This window comes from Watersipora subatra, chromosome 11 (assembly GCF_963576615.1).
Source record: "Watersipora subatra chromosome 11, tzWatSuba1.1, whole genome shotgun sequence".
Lineage (NCBI taxonomy): Eukaryota > Metazoa > Bryozoa > Gymnolaemata > Cheilostomatida > Watersiporidae > Watersipora > Watersipora subatra.
This window is the reverse complement of record NC_088718.1, coordinates 2,053,272-2,070,133: the sequence shown is the minus strand read 5'-3', so window position 1 is coordinate 2,070,133 and position 16,862 is coordinate 2,053,272. Positions and strand designations below refer to the sequence as shown.

General features: G+C 34.3%; 1 protein-coding gene across 1 annotated transcript in view; it reads right to left on the bottom strand.

The window, feature by feature from the left end:
* The window catches only part of LOC137408689 (baculoviral IAP repeat-containing protein 7-like), a 59,447-nt gene that overhangs the window by 21,697 nt on the left and 20,888 nt on the right, over positions 1–16,862 (bottom strand). The window contains exons 5-9 of the mRNA XM_068095267.1: positions 12,829–12,996; positions 11,323–11,425; positions 5,366–5,453; positions 3,888–3,927; positions 3,073–3,164 (exon numbers count right to left, since the gene is read on the bottom strand). Of these exons, the coding sequence (XP_067951368.1) occupies positions 3,073–3,164; positions 3,888–3,927; positions 5,366–5,453; positions 11,323–11,425; positions 12,829–12,996 (491 nt within the window). The remainder of the gene's footprint in view (positions 1–3,072; positions 3,165–3,887; positions 3,928–5,365; positions 5,454–11,322; positions 11,426–12,828; positions 12,997–16,862) is intronic.

The following is a 16,862-nucleotide window of genomic DNA, read 5'->3' as shown; positions in this document are numbered from 1 at the left end:
GCTTACCTATAGACAAAAGCTGTCAACAACTTTATCTATGCGGTCAAAGAGGAGGGTGATAAAAATTATGCATGTTATCAGTTTGAGCTATATAATCTCTGGAAAACCTCCGACATGCTTATTTGAACCCAACAACCTTTACTATAATAAGAGCCGTGTACACCCACCTGCTTGTCTGAAGCCATGATGAAAATACTAAGAAAAGATAGCCTTCAGCGGGATTCAAACACTCAACATCCAGCTTGGTAAACCGACAGTCTACAATTTTCCCTTCATTGAAATAATTGTGGACCTTTCTCTGCACTTTATCGGCACGCCAAAAATCTCTCACAGCACACTAGATTGTCAGAGTACTAGTAAAATGTAAAAAACAAGAAATCCCACTTTTTCATTGTGAGTGTGTGTTTGTTAGCCCGCTGTGTAAACACTATGCGCTTCCAGATTTCTTACTTGATTTCAGACCCCGACCCTTCGTGATACACGATCACGCATTTACTTATTCACTGAGAATGAGCCCTATCAGTCTATGTTATCGTTTACCTTCATACACTTCCATCAAGGCAATAACTACCATATCTATATCAATAAAACCTACATTGTCATTGTGTCTGTCTGTTAGTCTGTGTAAACTATGGGTTTCACATTTTTTGGGCGAATTTCGTCTAAACTTCCCGCATATGCTCCGTGCCTTTTGCCAGGTCACCAAGTATACTTGGTTTAAAACGCTGTCTGGTTCCTGATGACTAATCTCTTAAACACCTATCTGACTAGAATCTCTAGAATGCCCCTTCGCATGTATTAAGGACAACTGCACACAATGAACATGTCCATAGATTGCTGTTGTCAAAGCAGTAACTATGCTTTCATGACGTGCATGATGCGCAAATTTCAATCAATCTGCGAGTTAACCGCAGGAAATGACATAAATCTCCAAGCTAAGGGAATTTTGTGATTGGCAAAACTTTATCCAATTCATTATGCTTACGAATAATAGAAACAGCACTTGCGAATGATGCGCATTAAAAGACCACCCCAGCTATTCAATTTTAAACATTTTCAATACTTCCGTTCGTCCTTTCTCAATCGAGTTTCACATGTTTGCGTTGCTAACACGCGCACCGCTAATTATTAGCTTATAGCATACAGTTTCTTACCTTTTTTTCAACAAGGCACTGGAGTCAATCCGCATCATGCAAATTTCCATAGAAACACTCAATTCGCTTGGTAACACAACTTGTGCACAACTTCAAACCCGCATGATGCGCTTCATGAGTGTCATGGAAACATAGTGAATGCAGCAATTTGCATCGAAAATCTACACACGTTCTGCAAGCTATCTGATTAAAAATGAAAAAAATGGTAGGGGTCGCCAACCTTACTGCTCAACAAATATAAACAATGAACTGCTCACAGTTCTGCTGAATGTTCTATGGCTTGAGCCTCAGTTCTATAAGGAACATCACTTACTTCGATGGCTAACGAAGCTTGTCCCTGCTACAATGTATAACTCATAGACCTGATGTTACAGTGCAGAGTAAAGCACTTTTCATTCATTTCATTATTTTATTAACAATTAATTTAGTAGATGAAAAAAAACTCAAAGACAAAAACAAGCACGATCAGGAGGTGAAAGTAATGTTTATATTACTTACAGGAGATCCTTGACGCTGAAAAAGTAGAACACGTGAGCCAAGCAGGACTTCAGCAAGAGAAATGAAATAACTATACGGACAAATATGACTACAAAATAACTAAAACAATAAAATATAGCGATAGCCAACAGCATACTTTCATGAAGTTCACATGAGTTGAAAAAACTGATGAAGGATGTAAATAAAAATTTGATTGGAATAAAAAAGCTGATCTTAACTGCAACAAGAATGATGAAAAATAGACTATAAAAGCAGCAATGGGAAGTATAATCAAGTAATACCATGAACAGACAAGCAATAATAAAATATGAAAAAGACAAAATTACATGATTCCACGGAGTAAGCCAAACTTCTAATAAATATTGACAAATTTTATAAGAATTATGCTTTGGTTGTCAGTTTTAAAAAGAAATTTTTTTTTCGATAAAATTACATTGTAAAGCAAACTTGATATGATTCAAATTATAAATTTAATGTGATTACAAATAACAGATCTGCTCTTAAAAACTTAAAGAAAAAATTTCATAGTGCCAACAAGCCTTTTCCCACAGCCTGGATACGGACACACGGGACCGCACTGAATGTCATTCTGCTTCATTTGCACAGCATTACAGTTTTTACAGAAGATCGGATGGCCACATGGAAGTCCAAGATGATGTGCCTGCCAAAATTTACTGGTATATATAACTAATTAAAAACTTTTTCTTTTTATGTCTAAAAAAGCTATAAATTTAGATAGTGAACTAAGCTCTTGATTTTTTTAACAAGTGATAAATCGTTATAAGTCTTGTTTTTGTTACTCAAATCAATCTTTATGAGAAGTTTTATTTTTTATTCAGATCGAGAAGTTAACACTTTAGGAGAAGTTTACGCTAGAACTTGACTCAAAGACTCAAATATTTCCATCTTTACTATAATAAATTTGTATTTACGGTTGGAAAAAAGCTGACATTGTAGGAGATTTGAAGTCGCATTGTTCAGCTTGGTAGATCGACACTCCAACAACTGCATCAATCGATCGCTCAATGGCATTTGGAATAATTCTACATATAGCTTTTATACCTGACGATCTCATACTTGCACTGCGCCACAATACCAGTATTAAGGTCCGGTAACGAATTATTCGTTCAATCTGACCTAATTCACGAATTTCACAGAATTCACAGATTTATTTGGCCGAATATCACAGAATCGTCTGAGCTGTGCATGCACACCGAGTTCGTCAACGAAACGCTTTTAATTGGCTAACCAATTTTTTTAGCGAGCACGGTTCTAGTAGCTTTGACAAGTGGTATAGTCCAAGATACGTACGACGACACACAATAAAAGTATCACCGCGATATGACTTGATACATACGATGCAACTGCCTATATAGGCAGTTGTATATAGACAACAGTAATGTAAAGATGTAGTACTCACAGCTTTTTCCTTTCTAGTCTTTTGAAAGCATGGAATGCAACACGCAGCGGGCAGTTTCTCTCTGTTAATCATGTCTGCGATTGAAGGCATTTCTATAAAGTTAAAGAGAGAACGACATAGAGCACTCGCAGTTTTAACATAACTCAAACGCTGTAGAGAAGTAATACAATAGCAATATTTGTACGACATGCAGAAGTAAACTTGGAGAAAAGATGAATACCTTTAAATGATACTTGGGCATTGCAAATAAAACCTTGTTAAACTATTGTCTAAACCAACACATGATATATCAATACATCAGTACATATCCCTGTGGTTCACTAGCACATATCTATATGCTACGCTACAACATATTACTGTGCTATATTAGTACATATCCATGTGTTACACTAGTACATATACCTACAATACACTAGTACATATCCATATGTCACACTAGTACATATCCATATGTTACACTAGTACATGTTCATATGTTACACTAGTACATATTCATATGTTAAACTAGTATATATCCATGTTACACTAGTACATAGCCACATGTTATACTAGCGCATATTCCTGTGTTACACTAGTACATATATCTGTGTTACACTAGTACATATCCATATCTTACGCTAGTACATATCCACATGTTATACTAAAAAATATTAATGTGTCACACTAGTACATATCCATATGCTACACTAGTACACATCCATATGTTACACTAGAACATATACATATGTAACACCAGTACATATCCATATGTTAGACTAGTTCATATTCACATGTTATAATGTTTGATGATAACATGCAGTAGTAGTCCTACTCACCTCCACTACTTTTACTTTCTTCGTTGGTTTTTCTTTTAGTCTAAAATTTAGTAGTTCCTATTAAATGTAACAAATAGCAATGAGCTGGTCATATGTTATACTTTGGAACACCCTACAAAATATATTAACATACTCTCTGTAGACATTGTAGACTCTGTAGACTCTCTAGCAACACTACAAGCTAAAAAATACCATATTTGTGGGTGCGATTCTAAAGAATTAAATTAAACTATTAAAGATGTTAGACTAGAGCTTCACGATTTCCAAAAATCACCAAATGGTTAGATACTGCAAATTTGCAGTATCGAATCGCCATATATCGCGATATTATTATTATGCAAAAAATCTTGTAACTTTTTGGAAATATGTATTTGTATACTAGATGAATGCTCGGCGTTGCTCAAGTAATGAAAAGTCTTTGCACAAAAATTTATCTTTATTCAACATAAAACACATTTAATTACCATTCTAACTTATAAACTTCATATCATGAGAAAAGTGTTGGTGCAGTTCAAATAAATCAAGAGAAAAAATGAAGCAACTAAAAAGGTGTTTAAATGTGAAATAATGTGCAAGTCATGGCTAGATAGTCTGCTTTACAACAATGATTACAAGGAAAATGATTTAATACTGATACAATTATTACAAACTGAAAAAACAATAAAAATCCTGAATATGTTGAATAATGACAAGTGTGTGTATAAAAAGGTTACTGTTGCGACAGAAGCTCGTTGTATTGAAAGTTTTGATGGGCGATATTGGTACCTCTCGATAGTCAATACTGGTACAAACGTATAACAGTGAAGTGTACGAGGGTACGTAGGGATAGTATGCGTGAAGGTAGCGTATGGAAAATTATTTCACCATGCAGTGAGATGGCTGAGTGACACAGATGGTAACATTCTTGACTAGGAATGTGAATCTGTGAGTTTTATTCCCATACATGGCGACCTTTTCTCCTAGCGCTTTTAGCACGGCTTTGGACAGTGCTCTTATTATACTAAAGACTAGCTGTGCTACCCGGTGCTGCCCGGGTTTCAAAAATCAGCTTAAAAACAATGAGAGGTAATGAGAGTTGCCTGCTACCTGCTATTAAACTGGCACATTGCCAATGGAAAATTTGAGTAAGCTTACTAATAAGAGCTACTTTTTCTCATGACGTTACGCTATTACTTTGCGTCGTGATGGAGAGCGGTAGCGTATTTGCTCCCATGAAGCGACATATATTGCCTAGTGAGTCTATCAAGCTCATGTGGCTGAATTAGTAAAGCATCGGACTGACCAACCGGAGGGTCCGAGATCAAAACTTTCGCGATACGAATTCTTTATTCCAAAATATTTAATATTAATTAATAGCTATAGCTGGACCATCACAATGATAGTCAAACCTAGAAAAATATATATATATATATTGATTGTAGGAATGCATGAACACCAATAGATAATAGTTACCAGAATATAAAGTGATGTAAACTAACCTCGCTCTCATTTATGGTCACTCCATTAACTTGATCAATAAAATGCTTCTTCTTCCTCTGCAGCAGATATCCGCAGTAAGGAGACATTCTTAAAATATATATAAATCTTATTACAAATTGATTTGGCTGATATCATACATCATACAAATCATTTGAACATGCACCAGCTCATCAATATATTGAAAACCCTTGACAGCAATAAAAACCTAAAATATGAAGGGAAATGTAAGATGTAGGAATTTAATTTCAACACCACCAAATTTTCAGTAAAATACGATACTTTAACCAACAAAATTGATGAGCCTTTTCAAAACTTACATTTTTGAAAAATGGTGAAAGGTCGGCCAGTTAAATTAGTCTTATCGTAAGAATACTTAGAATACCACATTTAGACTGCGAGCGGCAACAGACATTTGGAAACGTCTAGATTCTAGAACTAACAAGAGGTAAGCTATTAGCCTGTGGATAATTACATTCAAAATCCAGACAATGCTGCGCTAGCTAACTGCACTAGCTAGCCATTTCACAAAAGCTAAATGGGTGAAGAATTATTTTAGTCCCTTGGTCATGAAGCAACACTTTCCTTACCATAAAAATATAGAATAGTAACTTAAACTGTTGTTTTTAGCTTAACCAAATATTTTAATCATAAGTAATATATTAGGAAACCATGGTGACTGTCAGAAATTATATTGTAAGACATTATATTATTATAAGACGAGGTATTGAACACAGTAAGTTATAAGTTATTATAAACTACACAGGTCGTAGTGAATATGGTTGCATATAAAAATATTTATTAATATCTATAACTGTCTTTGAAGTTTCATAAAGAATAAAAAGAAAAAGCCCTCAATACACTCTGAGAAGAATGAATTATACTCTAATACTAGCCAAATGCTCAGCATTGCACGTGTGTTAAAAACCGCTTATAAACAGTGGCAGGTAATGTAGTTGCCTGCCACCTGGTACATAGCCGATGACTAATTTGAGTACGCTACTATCCGGTTTGCTAAACTTGCTAACAAGAGCCATTTGGGCAAGCTTCAGTGACAATGTGTAATGCAGAGTGCTATGCGTATTTTAAGTTTTAACTGACATATCGCCTAAGAAATCATTGCATCTTAAGTAGCTTAATTGACTAATATTGCCCGATGAATCCATTACATCTTGTGTAGATTGATTGATAAGATTATCGCATGGCGATCGGGAGGTTCCGAGATCAAATCTAGCATGAAGTGGATGTTTCTTTCCTAAATCTTAATAGCTATAGCTGGACACACCAAACGACGACTTTGAGATTTATATATACAGAAGATAAAACAGAAGCGCTTAACCATTAGTCAATCATTACAAACTTGTGTCCAGCAGATATAGATCTACTCTTATCCGGTGACAACTTAAGAAAGGTTGAATTCAAGATGGCTATGGTTGTATCATATGTATTATTTGTTACTTGTATTTAAGTAATATTTACTTACTATTTTTAAATATTAAAAACCTTGAGCAATCTCAATATAATTATTATATCTATAAAAACATATGTAAATATAAAACATGTGTATTTTATATAGCTGTTATATGACTTATGAACCCGACTGTATGACTGTACAACGCACCTTGAAAATACGATTACCCTAATACTATACAATTTTTTCACGTTACGAAGTTGAACACGGTGTGATCTTCATCTCACCATACGAATTTCATTTCATATACGAACTCACAAAAACTTTCGCCCGAGTTCAAATTCGGCAGACGGTGTGCTTATTACGTACGCTGAAATAACAAAAGCGCGGAAATGAGGTTTGCCGAAAACCTTTTCACAACATGTGGAAGAGACACGATGACCGACTTCTCTTAGGTCAGCATTTCATGTGGGCAATTTTGTGAAAAGCACATAAGCGATAGCAAATATTTATTTTTAGCATTATACTCATATTTACGATAAAATTTAATTCAGCATGCATATATAACTACAAGTATTTATATTTAACTCGTTAGCTATGGAATCTGAGACCGATACAAACATTACAAGACAAAGAAAAAGAATTCCATGACAGCAGAGTTGGAGATCATAAATAAATAGGAAGAAGACGCCAGGGATTGTTAATATTGCTAAGGAATATGGCTGCAACCAATCAACAATTGCAATTATCAAAATTAAGAAGTCCATTAAAGCAAGTGCAGGAAAGAGCTTACGACTGACGACTTGAAGAAGTTGGAGGCCATGCGTGAGATCAGCATTCAAGAGTAAAAAACACAGATGATAACAGGGAACAAAAAAAGCTAGAAAAGCGCACCTGAAGAAGTGCTAATAGTTTGAGTGTTTTAAAGATTTTTAAGTATTTAATGTACTGATGTGAACTGATACATAAAAACAATACTGTACAATGCATGTACAATGTATATAATTATTAATTTATTCTCTTTGTGTGGCATGTTTCTCATGCTTTATTTTATGTCATGTTTAATCAGGTTTTAGTTATTTGATTTCGTTTTATTTTCTTGTTTAATCATGTCTTTGCGGGTGGACCTGTTTTCTACTACGTAAATACAAATCATCATATATATGTAACTCATATATAACCAACTACTCAAGATAGTTGACGCATCCGCCTTACCTTCTAGATTCTAGAACTTGCTAAAGCACCAACCTCTAGGGTATAAATACATACAAAATTCTGTGCGTATGGTTACATTGATTCTTGTACACATTTCATACAAGACCAACTACTGTACAACCTTCTCTGGATTCTTTTACAAGCATTAGCTAGCTAGCAATTGTCTGCACCAGCATTTACAGTGCATCAGCAAGCATCATCCTCAATAAGTGATCAAGTAGGCTATCTTCTACATTGCACCAAGTTAGCTTGTTTTCTTAGAGCAATGTGCGCCAGCAGAAAAGCTGCGTCTTCCTGGCCATTTCTGCTTTTTAGGACCCAAAAGTGTTAACCCTTTCGTGCGAATTTTCAAAACTAAATCAGACTCCCATGGGCGAATTAATTTTCCAAAAAATCAATTTTTTTTAAAAGGTTCATACACTTTTCTGTGTGTTATTATGTGCATATATCTATGTTTAAAGGTGCATATGTATACATGTATATGTCCATAGGCATATATATATATTATAAACAAATAAAAATGTATAACAGAAAATATATGCTTTTCATAATAATTGTCTATTTACGAATGATATTTCCGAAAGCATTCTCCTTTACAAAGGCCCACATCACAATCTTTGCACCATGTACTTATTTGTGTAACAAAGAGCTCCCACAAAATGTACTTCCTGGATTGACAGGCTCAAAAAACTTTTCAAAATACTCTACTGGTTGAGCATCTACTGGAGTAAATACTGGGCCTGTCACTGCTATAAACTGCTGAATTGTAGGAGATTTATCTCTGTTTATGTTGGTTATATTCTTCCAGGCACTGGCATCACTCCTACTCACATCCTCATCATTACTGCTACCAGCCTTTTCATCACTGTCACTTCTAGATGTAAAGTCATTCCAATCACAATTCAAACCTGATTCAATGTCATCTCTTGCTACTAAATCTAAAAAGTCACTGTCAGCTCTGAATCTCTTAGTAATTTCGGTACTAGTACTTGCTTTATTAGAATTATCTCGGGAGGTTCTTTTAGAAGTCGCCATGACGGTAAACTAAAGTCAAACTCTCAAAAAATTCGGTAAATAAAAGCTAAAACCGAAGCAAGACAAATAAAAGTTGATAAATTATTTAGAACAATTTTCTAATTTTTTTCGGAAGTTTTTTTATTCATTACTGCTAAAAACGATCGTTTTTTCAACCTTAAAGTCAATTTTTGAGGCTAACCAAAACTACTATATCGTAGCTTGCTATTGGTAAAAAAAGTAAACAAAAAACGGCATTTAGCTAACCAGAAACTGGAATAATAAAATACGTTACTGAAACGACAAAAACGTCGCACTGCCCATTAGCAGCCGTATCGCAAAGTGACAAAAACGTCGCTCTGCCCGCGAAAGGGTTAAACATCTTTAAAAACCAATAGAAAAATTGGAGTTGCGATCCCTTTAACAAATGGACAACTTTTTTACCAGCTAAAAATTTCATTTCATTACGTACTAAATTAATTTTAAATTGTACAGTAACATAATTAGCATTGATACATTTTTGCTTCCTCTCTACTCTACTCGCTCAAATCACGTTTCTCCAAACGTATGTACGTACTTTATGGTAAATAAAATTTCATTTTTCTCCTCGATGGCCATTAAATGGTCAAGAGTCAAGTGTGCGAGAGGCTTTCTGTCGAGAACTGCATCGCTCGACCCTAGCGAATTAGGTTGAAAAAGGTTTTAACCAGACTCGTTAAATGTTATAGTGAAAACGAAGACAAACTGATAAGCGATAAAAATGTTATGATAAAAAGTTGAAATTCAATAAAATAGTTAAAAATTCATACTAAAACTTAGTTTCAAGTGTGTGTTTAGTAAGCTAAACTTATTTGATGTAAATTCAAAGCTTATGTTGTAAGCACGCCTTGAAGATAAGAACTCCTTACCGTACGTAATGCATTTAGTACACAATTATGTTGCATTTTATGGCAGATCATAACCACTAAAATACACGAAATACAATACAGTTACTGTAAGTAACTATAGTTACTAAAGTTAATATACTATTTTACTATTTTGTTACTAATTTTCAATGTGTACACAATTTTTATAAAATTTTGACGGTTTTTATCAGTGAATGGTTGAATTGTATAATTAAAATGGTCTCTATACCATTTCATACAAATTTTTTCCCATACGATGCCAACCCTGGAGAGGATCAACATCGTATCCTGAGGGTGCACTGTACGTGATAAGTAGAGAGAAGTGATGCTACTTTCCTCAATCGCTGCTCATGTCTGAGAACTATAACAAGTAGGAGACATCAGGGCTCTGTATAAATTAGAGTTGCCCCGATTTTAATATCGGAATCGGTGCCGATATAGGTGTTAAGTATCTGAATCGGTATCGACCGATGTTTTCTTAAAAAATCAGAAACTTCAGATACTTTTTACAGATCAACTATTTAGCAGAAAACCGTATTTTAGCCTGTTACACTAATAAAAAATCATCAGCTGCAAGTTCCTTACTTTTACCTAATGAATTCCAGGCCTGTCACACAATCTATTTCATGTCTATAGCCTAATAAACATCCGCACAGCTGAGGAATCTTTTGGCTTTAGTCACGACGTAATCACAAAATGCAGTATTTCCCAATTACAGCGATATGATTTATTGCAGCCAATCACGAACAAGAGAACAATGATGAGAAACAAGAATGCGGTGTAATATTTCTATCTACTAGCATTACGAAAGTAATTTGAGCAGCCGATGCATAAAGTTATCCATCTCCCTTTTGATCCTGACGATATGATATATCTTTTGTATCGCATAAAATAACCTCGGTGGCCTATCGGTATTTAGCCTGTCCTCCGTCATCTGTGGCAAGTGAGTCCTTCAGTATGACTGGCTACATCGATAGTGATAGAAAATAGAGACGTCTCACTGAGAGAATAGAATCACTAACGGTAATTAAAAGAAACATTTATTTGCTCTAAACTTGTACAGGCGCGGCAGTTCCGTTCAGCAGTAGAAGAGAGACTTCATTATCACAAAGAAAGCTGTACCACTAACAGTAATTACCATTATTAATAACAGATTTCAAGAAACATGGACTGTTTTGTTACTAGATGGCAGTATGTGAATATATATACATGTATATTTTTTTCCAAAACTACAAACAAATAAAAACATCAATATTTATATTTTTTTGCATTATATTTGCATAATAAAATTAACAATTATCTATGCAACAAAAAAGATCTTAATCGGATTATTTTTCAGTAAGAACCGGTTTATCTTGATCGGTATCTGAATCAGCTGGTGAAATTAGAATCAGGGCATCTCTAGTATAAATACCTGGCATGTTCTGTCCAAGGATCTTCACCAGATCGCCAGTACCTCAGGCTAACATTGCAGTGGAAACAGGTGACCATGTCACCAGATTCGGTGTAAAAGAAGCCTGAATAGAATAATACCATTTGTTTATTGTATGTCTAAAACTTTTAAATCTAAAACTCAGTTTAGATTTTATGACAAAACTTTTAACATTTAAAATTAGTACAAATGATGATCATAGAAATGTAAGGATACGCACTCACTATCAAAGGTTAAAGGTTAGAGCTGATGATGCATTTATAGATTTAATATAAAAGATGAATATACAAATATATTATATATATGAGATTAATATGAATTTTAATTTGAAATGATTAAAATTGTAGAATTTTGTAAAATGATCTTTTGAAGTAAACCATTTTAGGCTAAGCAGAGCCAGCAGTAGGCCTATTGTTAGAGTAGTTAAAGGTTGACTTGCAATAAAATTCACATTACAGTTATTTGATATCAAAAGATTCACCATGTCTTACTCTGCTGTCTTGTGGGTGCGAAATATGTGGAAATGTGATTACAAGCTCTTAAAAGCTCAAAAACGAAGAGCCGCCGTAGATTGGAATCTCTTTATTTCTCTGACGTAGTCATTACATTTGGTTATTGTTTTGTCACGTGATGTTCTCACGTGAATTGAAAGGCCAATAAAAGGCTCAATGTAAAACTTCTCGTAGCACTAGTTTATGACAAACACTTCAGGTTTTACCGAATACCCCGTATCAAATATAGATGCTCGCTACTCTGCAGTTTTGTTTCGGCTTGATCTAATCATCTAGTCGTAATCTGATCATGTGACCCAATACTTTGTAAATAATTTCTGCAGCCCTTTTCGATTATCACAGGTGACCAACAGGCTTGTCATGATTATCAGACAATGATATGTACTCCTTCGAGCTAAGGTTAAAAAATTAAACGAATTTTTACGGTAAATTATAAGATATCACTGCTAAAAGTGACAGCATTACGATGACGATAAAACGGACGCGTAAGAACAATAGACATGGTTTTATTGAATGCGTGAAGTATATTTGTGAAAATATTTCGACGAATGAGGTTGCATGAAAGTGTAAACAGAAACCATCTTGTAACTACTATGTCCCATTTGAGCCGTTTTGGAAAGAGAATCCAAACTACAGCGGTCTCGTGTGGCTGCGATTAGCTGTTCATTTTTGAGCTTTTAAGAGCTTGTAATCACATTTCCACATATTTTGCACCTACAACACAGCTGAGTAAGACATGGTGAATCTTTTGATACCACACAACTGTAATGCGAATTTTGTTGCAAGTCAACCTTTAGGCATTACCAACATGGAAACTTGGAGTTGTCACTTCACTCCTGAATGCTTGTGTAATAGAATAGCATCACAACTAGTCATGAGCAGTAATGAGAAATAAAATGGCATTGTTACATCCATTGTCTACATGATCTACCTAACCATGCCAAAACTGCTATATTGCTGTCACATCTAACCTTACCTGCACAGCACATATCTCGGGCAGTTACAAGAGAGTTGGCAGGCCATCTGGCAAAGGATTTTAGTCTGACCAAGTAAAGAGCATGCTGGGGGTTCTTAGGCCTGTTGGAATTAATTCCAAGTTCTGCAAAATCCACAGAGGTCGATCCAACTTTGTTCCTCTTTGTTCCTACATCGATAGGCACATTGCAATAAAATGTGACTGCTTTTATATAGCCCTCCAATACTATGCAAAGTACACTACACAGTCAAACCTCATCTACATATGAAATGATAAATACACAATCTTTATTTAGAGCAAATATTTGTCAATGCGGTAAATTCCAACAAAAGTGGTGAAATATTTTGACACATGGCCGCTGGTAAATCAGTACAAACGTATGTAGTTCTCCTTCCGAGAGGGTTCTATATTCCTTGATTAATATTAAATACAGTAGGCAGTCCTACATCGTAAACAATCCGTTCCAGGGACATTTACGTTATAAGGAATTTACGTTATACGAACAGTAAAATACATGTAAATTGCCTAATCCGTTCTAAGATCTTTCTAAACTCACTCTTTGGTGGATGCAAAAAAAAACTTGACTGAACTCTTTTAATTTATGGGCTGTACCGTAACTGCAGCACTATTGGTTTGCATCGACAACCTTTCTCCTTTTTCTGATCAATCTCACTGGTTTTATAGAACATGATTGCGGTAATTTTACAATAAGCTGATGGCGACTGCGAATTTTCGGCATTCATTTACAATGATTTTCTTATTTTTTCTAAACAGCAAAGTCTATTCTGCAAAACGAAACTAATAAATTTTTTGGTACATCTAAAATAAGGCAAAACAACAAGATCTTTTTACTATAAAAACTGGTTTTACCTGGTTGTCATCTATTTGTATCTAGGGGGTCAAGGCTAGGATATAAGATAACTTTCGATAATACTCAAACTCGTGACATTCAGTAGGGTAGACCGACGCTGTAACTACTGCACCAATCAATCGCCTTTGTATTTATGAGCAATATCGCAGCTATCTTATTCTCAATTTTGTCGACACATTTAACGATCTATTATGACGAACTGGAATGTCGCGAAAGTTATATATGAATTATATATAACGCTATACGCACGGCGGTTTTTCTTCCAGAAGTGCATCGAAAAAAAAAACATTCAATTGGAACTTGAAAACTCGCCCGACTCTACACTTTACGTTATATGGAATTTTTTACGTAGTAGGAAGCAAAAACTTCGCATAAATTTTTTATGTTATCTGGATTTTACATTATAAGAGGGTCTACTGTACTTCATACTTTATTTTAAGTTTTAAAATAATAGATTCCAATAAAGCTAGCGCTTTTGTGATTGTTCAGAAATAATAGGAGTTGTTTTATCATGACTTTGATATGACGTTAATTATTATTAAATAACAGGACAATGTTAAAAACATGAAGAAAATGAAAATGAGGAAAATCAAAGCACTAGTTGTAAACATTATCAGATTATTTTTTCAAACTTCCAAGCATTTCTTAATCACTACCAAATTATTTTGTAATTTCAACTTCGAGCAATGCATATGATTTATTCGTGCATAGTTTCAAATATACAGAAGGTTACTTTTTGGCATAACTTTATGAAACACGGCATGATGTAATAGCAGCCATTGTTGTGGCATATCGAAGTCCGTTTTCCAACTTCAAAGCTTTACACTTTGTCTTTAAAACTTTGAAAGAAACCCCATTGAAATAATTGACCAATGTATCCGTGTAATGTTTTAGTGAAAGTAGTTCCTTGTTTAACTAGGTGTGATACTTTAATGAATATGGAAAATGGTTTAGCCAAACGACGGAGGTCGGCAGCATTAAAGCCGCTGCACTTGAAAAGTGTGCAAAATATAGACGACATCAGCATCACTTCGCCTGTAGAAGGGTTACATTAGTCTTCTCAACATTCTGACAACGTAGTCAAAAAAATAAAGCGGCTCCCTCTATTTAAGCGTCAACTCTAATATAATACAACTATATGAGAAAGGGTAAAGAATAAAGGACCATGGCACTCAAATAGAGGTTTTATGGTAGTCTAGCTTTCGCAAAACTTTAAAATAAAGTTAGGTCATCGCTACGTTTTACTTGGAATCATAGCTGCTCAAAATAAAATTTTTGATATACCAATAATAAACAATATAACCTTACAAGACCCATAGCAATTAATGACTAAACAACAGCAAACCAGCAAGAGGGTAACAAATCTAAACTTGTTGAAGCCAGCAAAGTGAAATCTATCACAAAACTACGTAATGGTGTTAATCTCTTGTGGTGAGTATAGAGAAGTTCATGCTACCATATGTTTGAAAGCTCATACGTATCTGAAGGAAAAACTTACACCTACACATGCTTTTCACTAATTGAGATCTGTTGAAAGGGCAATAGAGACAATGAGACCAACAGTTCCAGAAGTTCACCTGTAAGAAGTGGTGTGAAAGTTCTCAACTCTTTGGCAGTCAAGTCATTAACTCCGTACTCTTTGTTGCCACAGTCGATACCTTTAACACATCGGCAAAAGGGAAAGTTCTTACGGTGCTCAGTCATTGGATCATCCTGTTCTTCCCAATTGTGAAGACAACCACGACAGAAGACGCATTGTACTCTGTCATTGTCATCTATAAAATATACAATATTCTTCATTATAGTCATCTATAGAATATATACTATACTCTCTCATAGTCATCTATAGAATATATACTATACTCTCTCATAATCATCTATAGAATATACACTATACTCTCTCATAGTCATCTATAGAATATATACTATACTCTCTCATAGTCATCTATAGAATATACACTATACTCTCATAGTCATGTATAAAATATACACTATGCTCTCTCATAGTCATCTATATAATATACACTATACTCTCTCATAGTCATCTATAGAATATACACTATACTCTCATAGTCATGTATAAAATATACACTATGCTCTCTCATAGTCATCTATAGAATATACACTATACTCTCTCAAAGTCATCTATGAAATATAATCTATACTTTCTCATAGTCATCTATAGAATATACGCTATACTCTCTCATAGTCATCTATAGAATATATGCTATACTCTCTCATAGTCATCTATATAATATACACTATACTCTTCCATAGTCATCTATAGAATATATACTATATTCTCCCATAGTCAACTATAGAATATACACTATACTCTCCCATAGTCATCTATAGAATATATACTATATTCTCCCAGTCAACTATAAAATATACACTATATTCTATTATAGTAATCTATAGAATACACACTATACTCTTTCATAGTCATCTATAGAATATATACTATACTCTCTCATAGTCATCTATGAAATATAATCTATACTTTCTCATAGTCATCTATAGAATATACGCTATACTCTCTCATAGTCATCTATAGAATATATGCTATACTCTCTCATAGTCATCTATATAATATACACTATACTCTTCCATAGTCATCTATAGAATATATACTATATTCTCCCATAGTCAACTATAGAATATACACTATACTCTCCCATAGTCATCTATAGAATATATACTATATTCTCCCAGTCAACTATAAAATATACACTATATTCTATTATAGTAATCTATAGAATACACACTATACTCTTTCATTGTCATCTATAGAATATACACTATACTCTCTCATAGTCATCTATAGAATATACACCATACTCTCTCATAGTCATCTATATAATATACACTATACTCTCCCATAATCATCTATATAATATATTCTATACTCTCTCATAGTCATCTATAGAATATATACTACACTCTCTCATAGTCATCTATAGAATATATACTATACTCTCTTATAGTCATCTATAGAATATACAATATACTTTCTTATAGTCATCTATAAGATATACACTATATTCTCTCATAGACAAGTAAAGATGTTTTACCAAGGTAGTAGAAACCAGCCTGAGCCATCTTGATACCAGACAAGTTGCCATCATGAGGCCAGTTTCTTTGAAAGGTTCTCCTCCTTTCC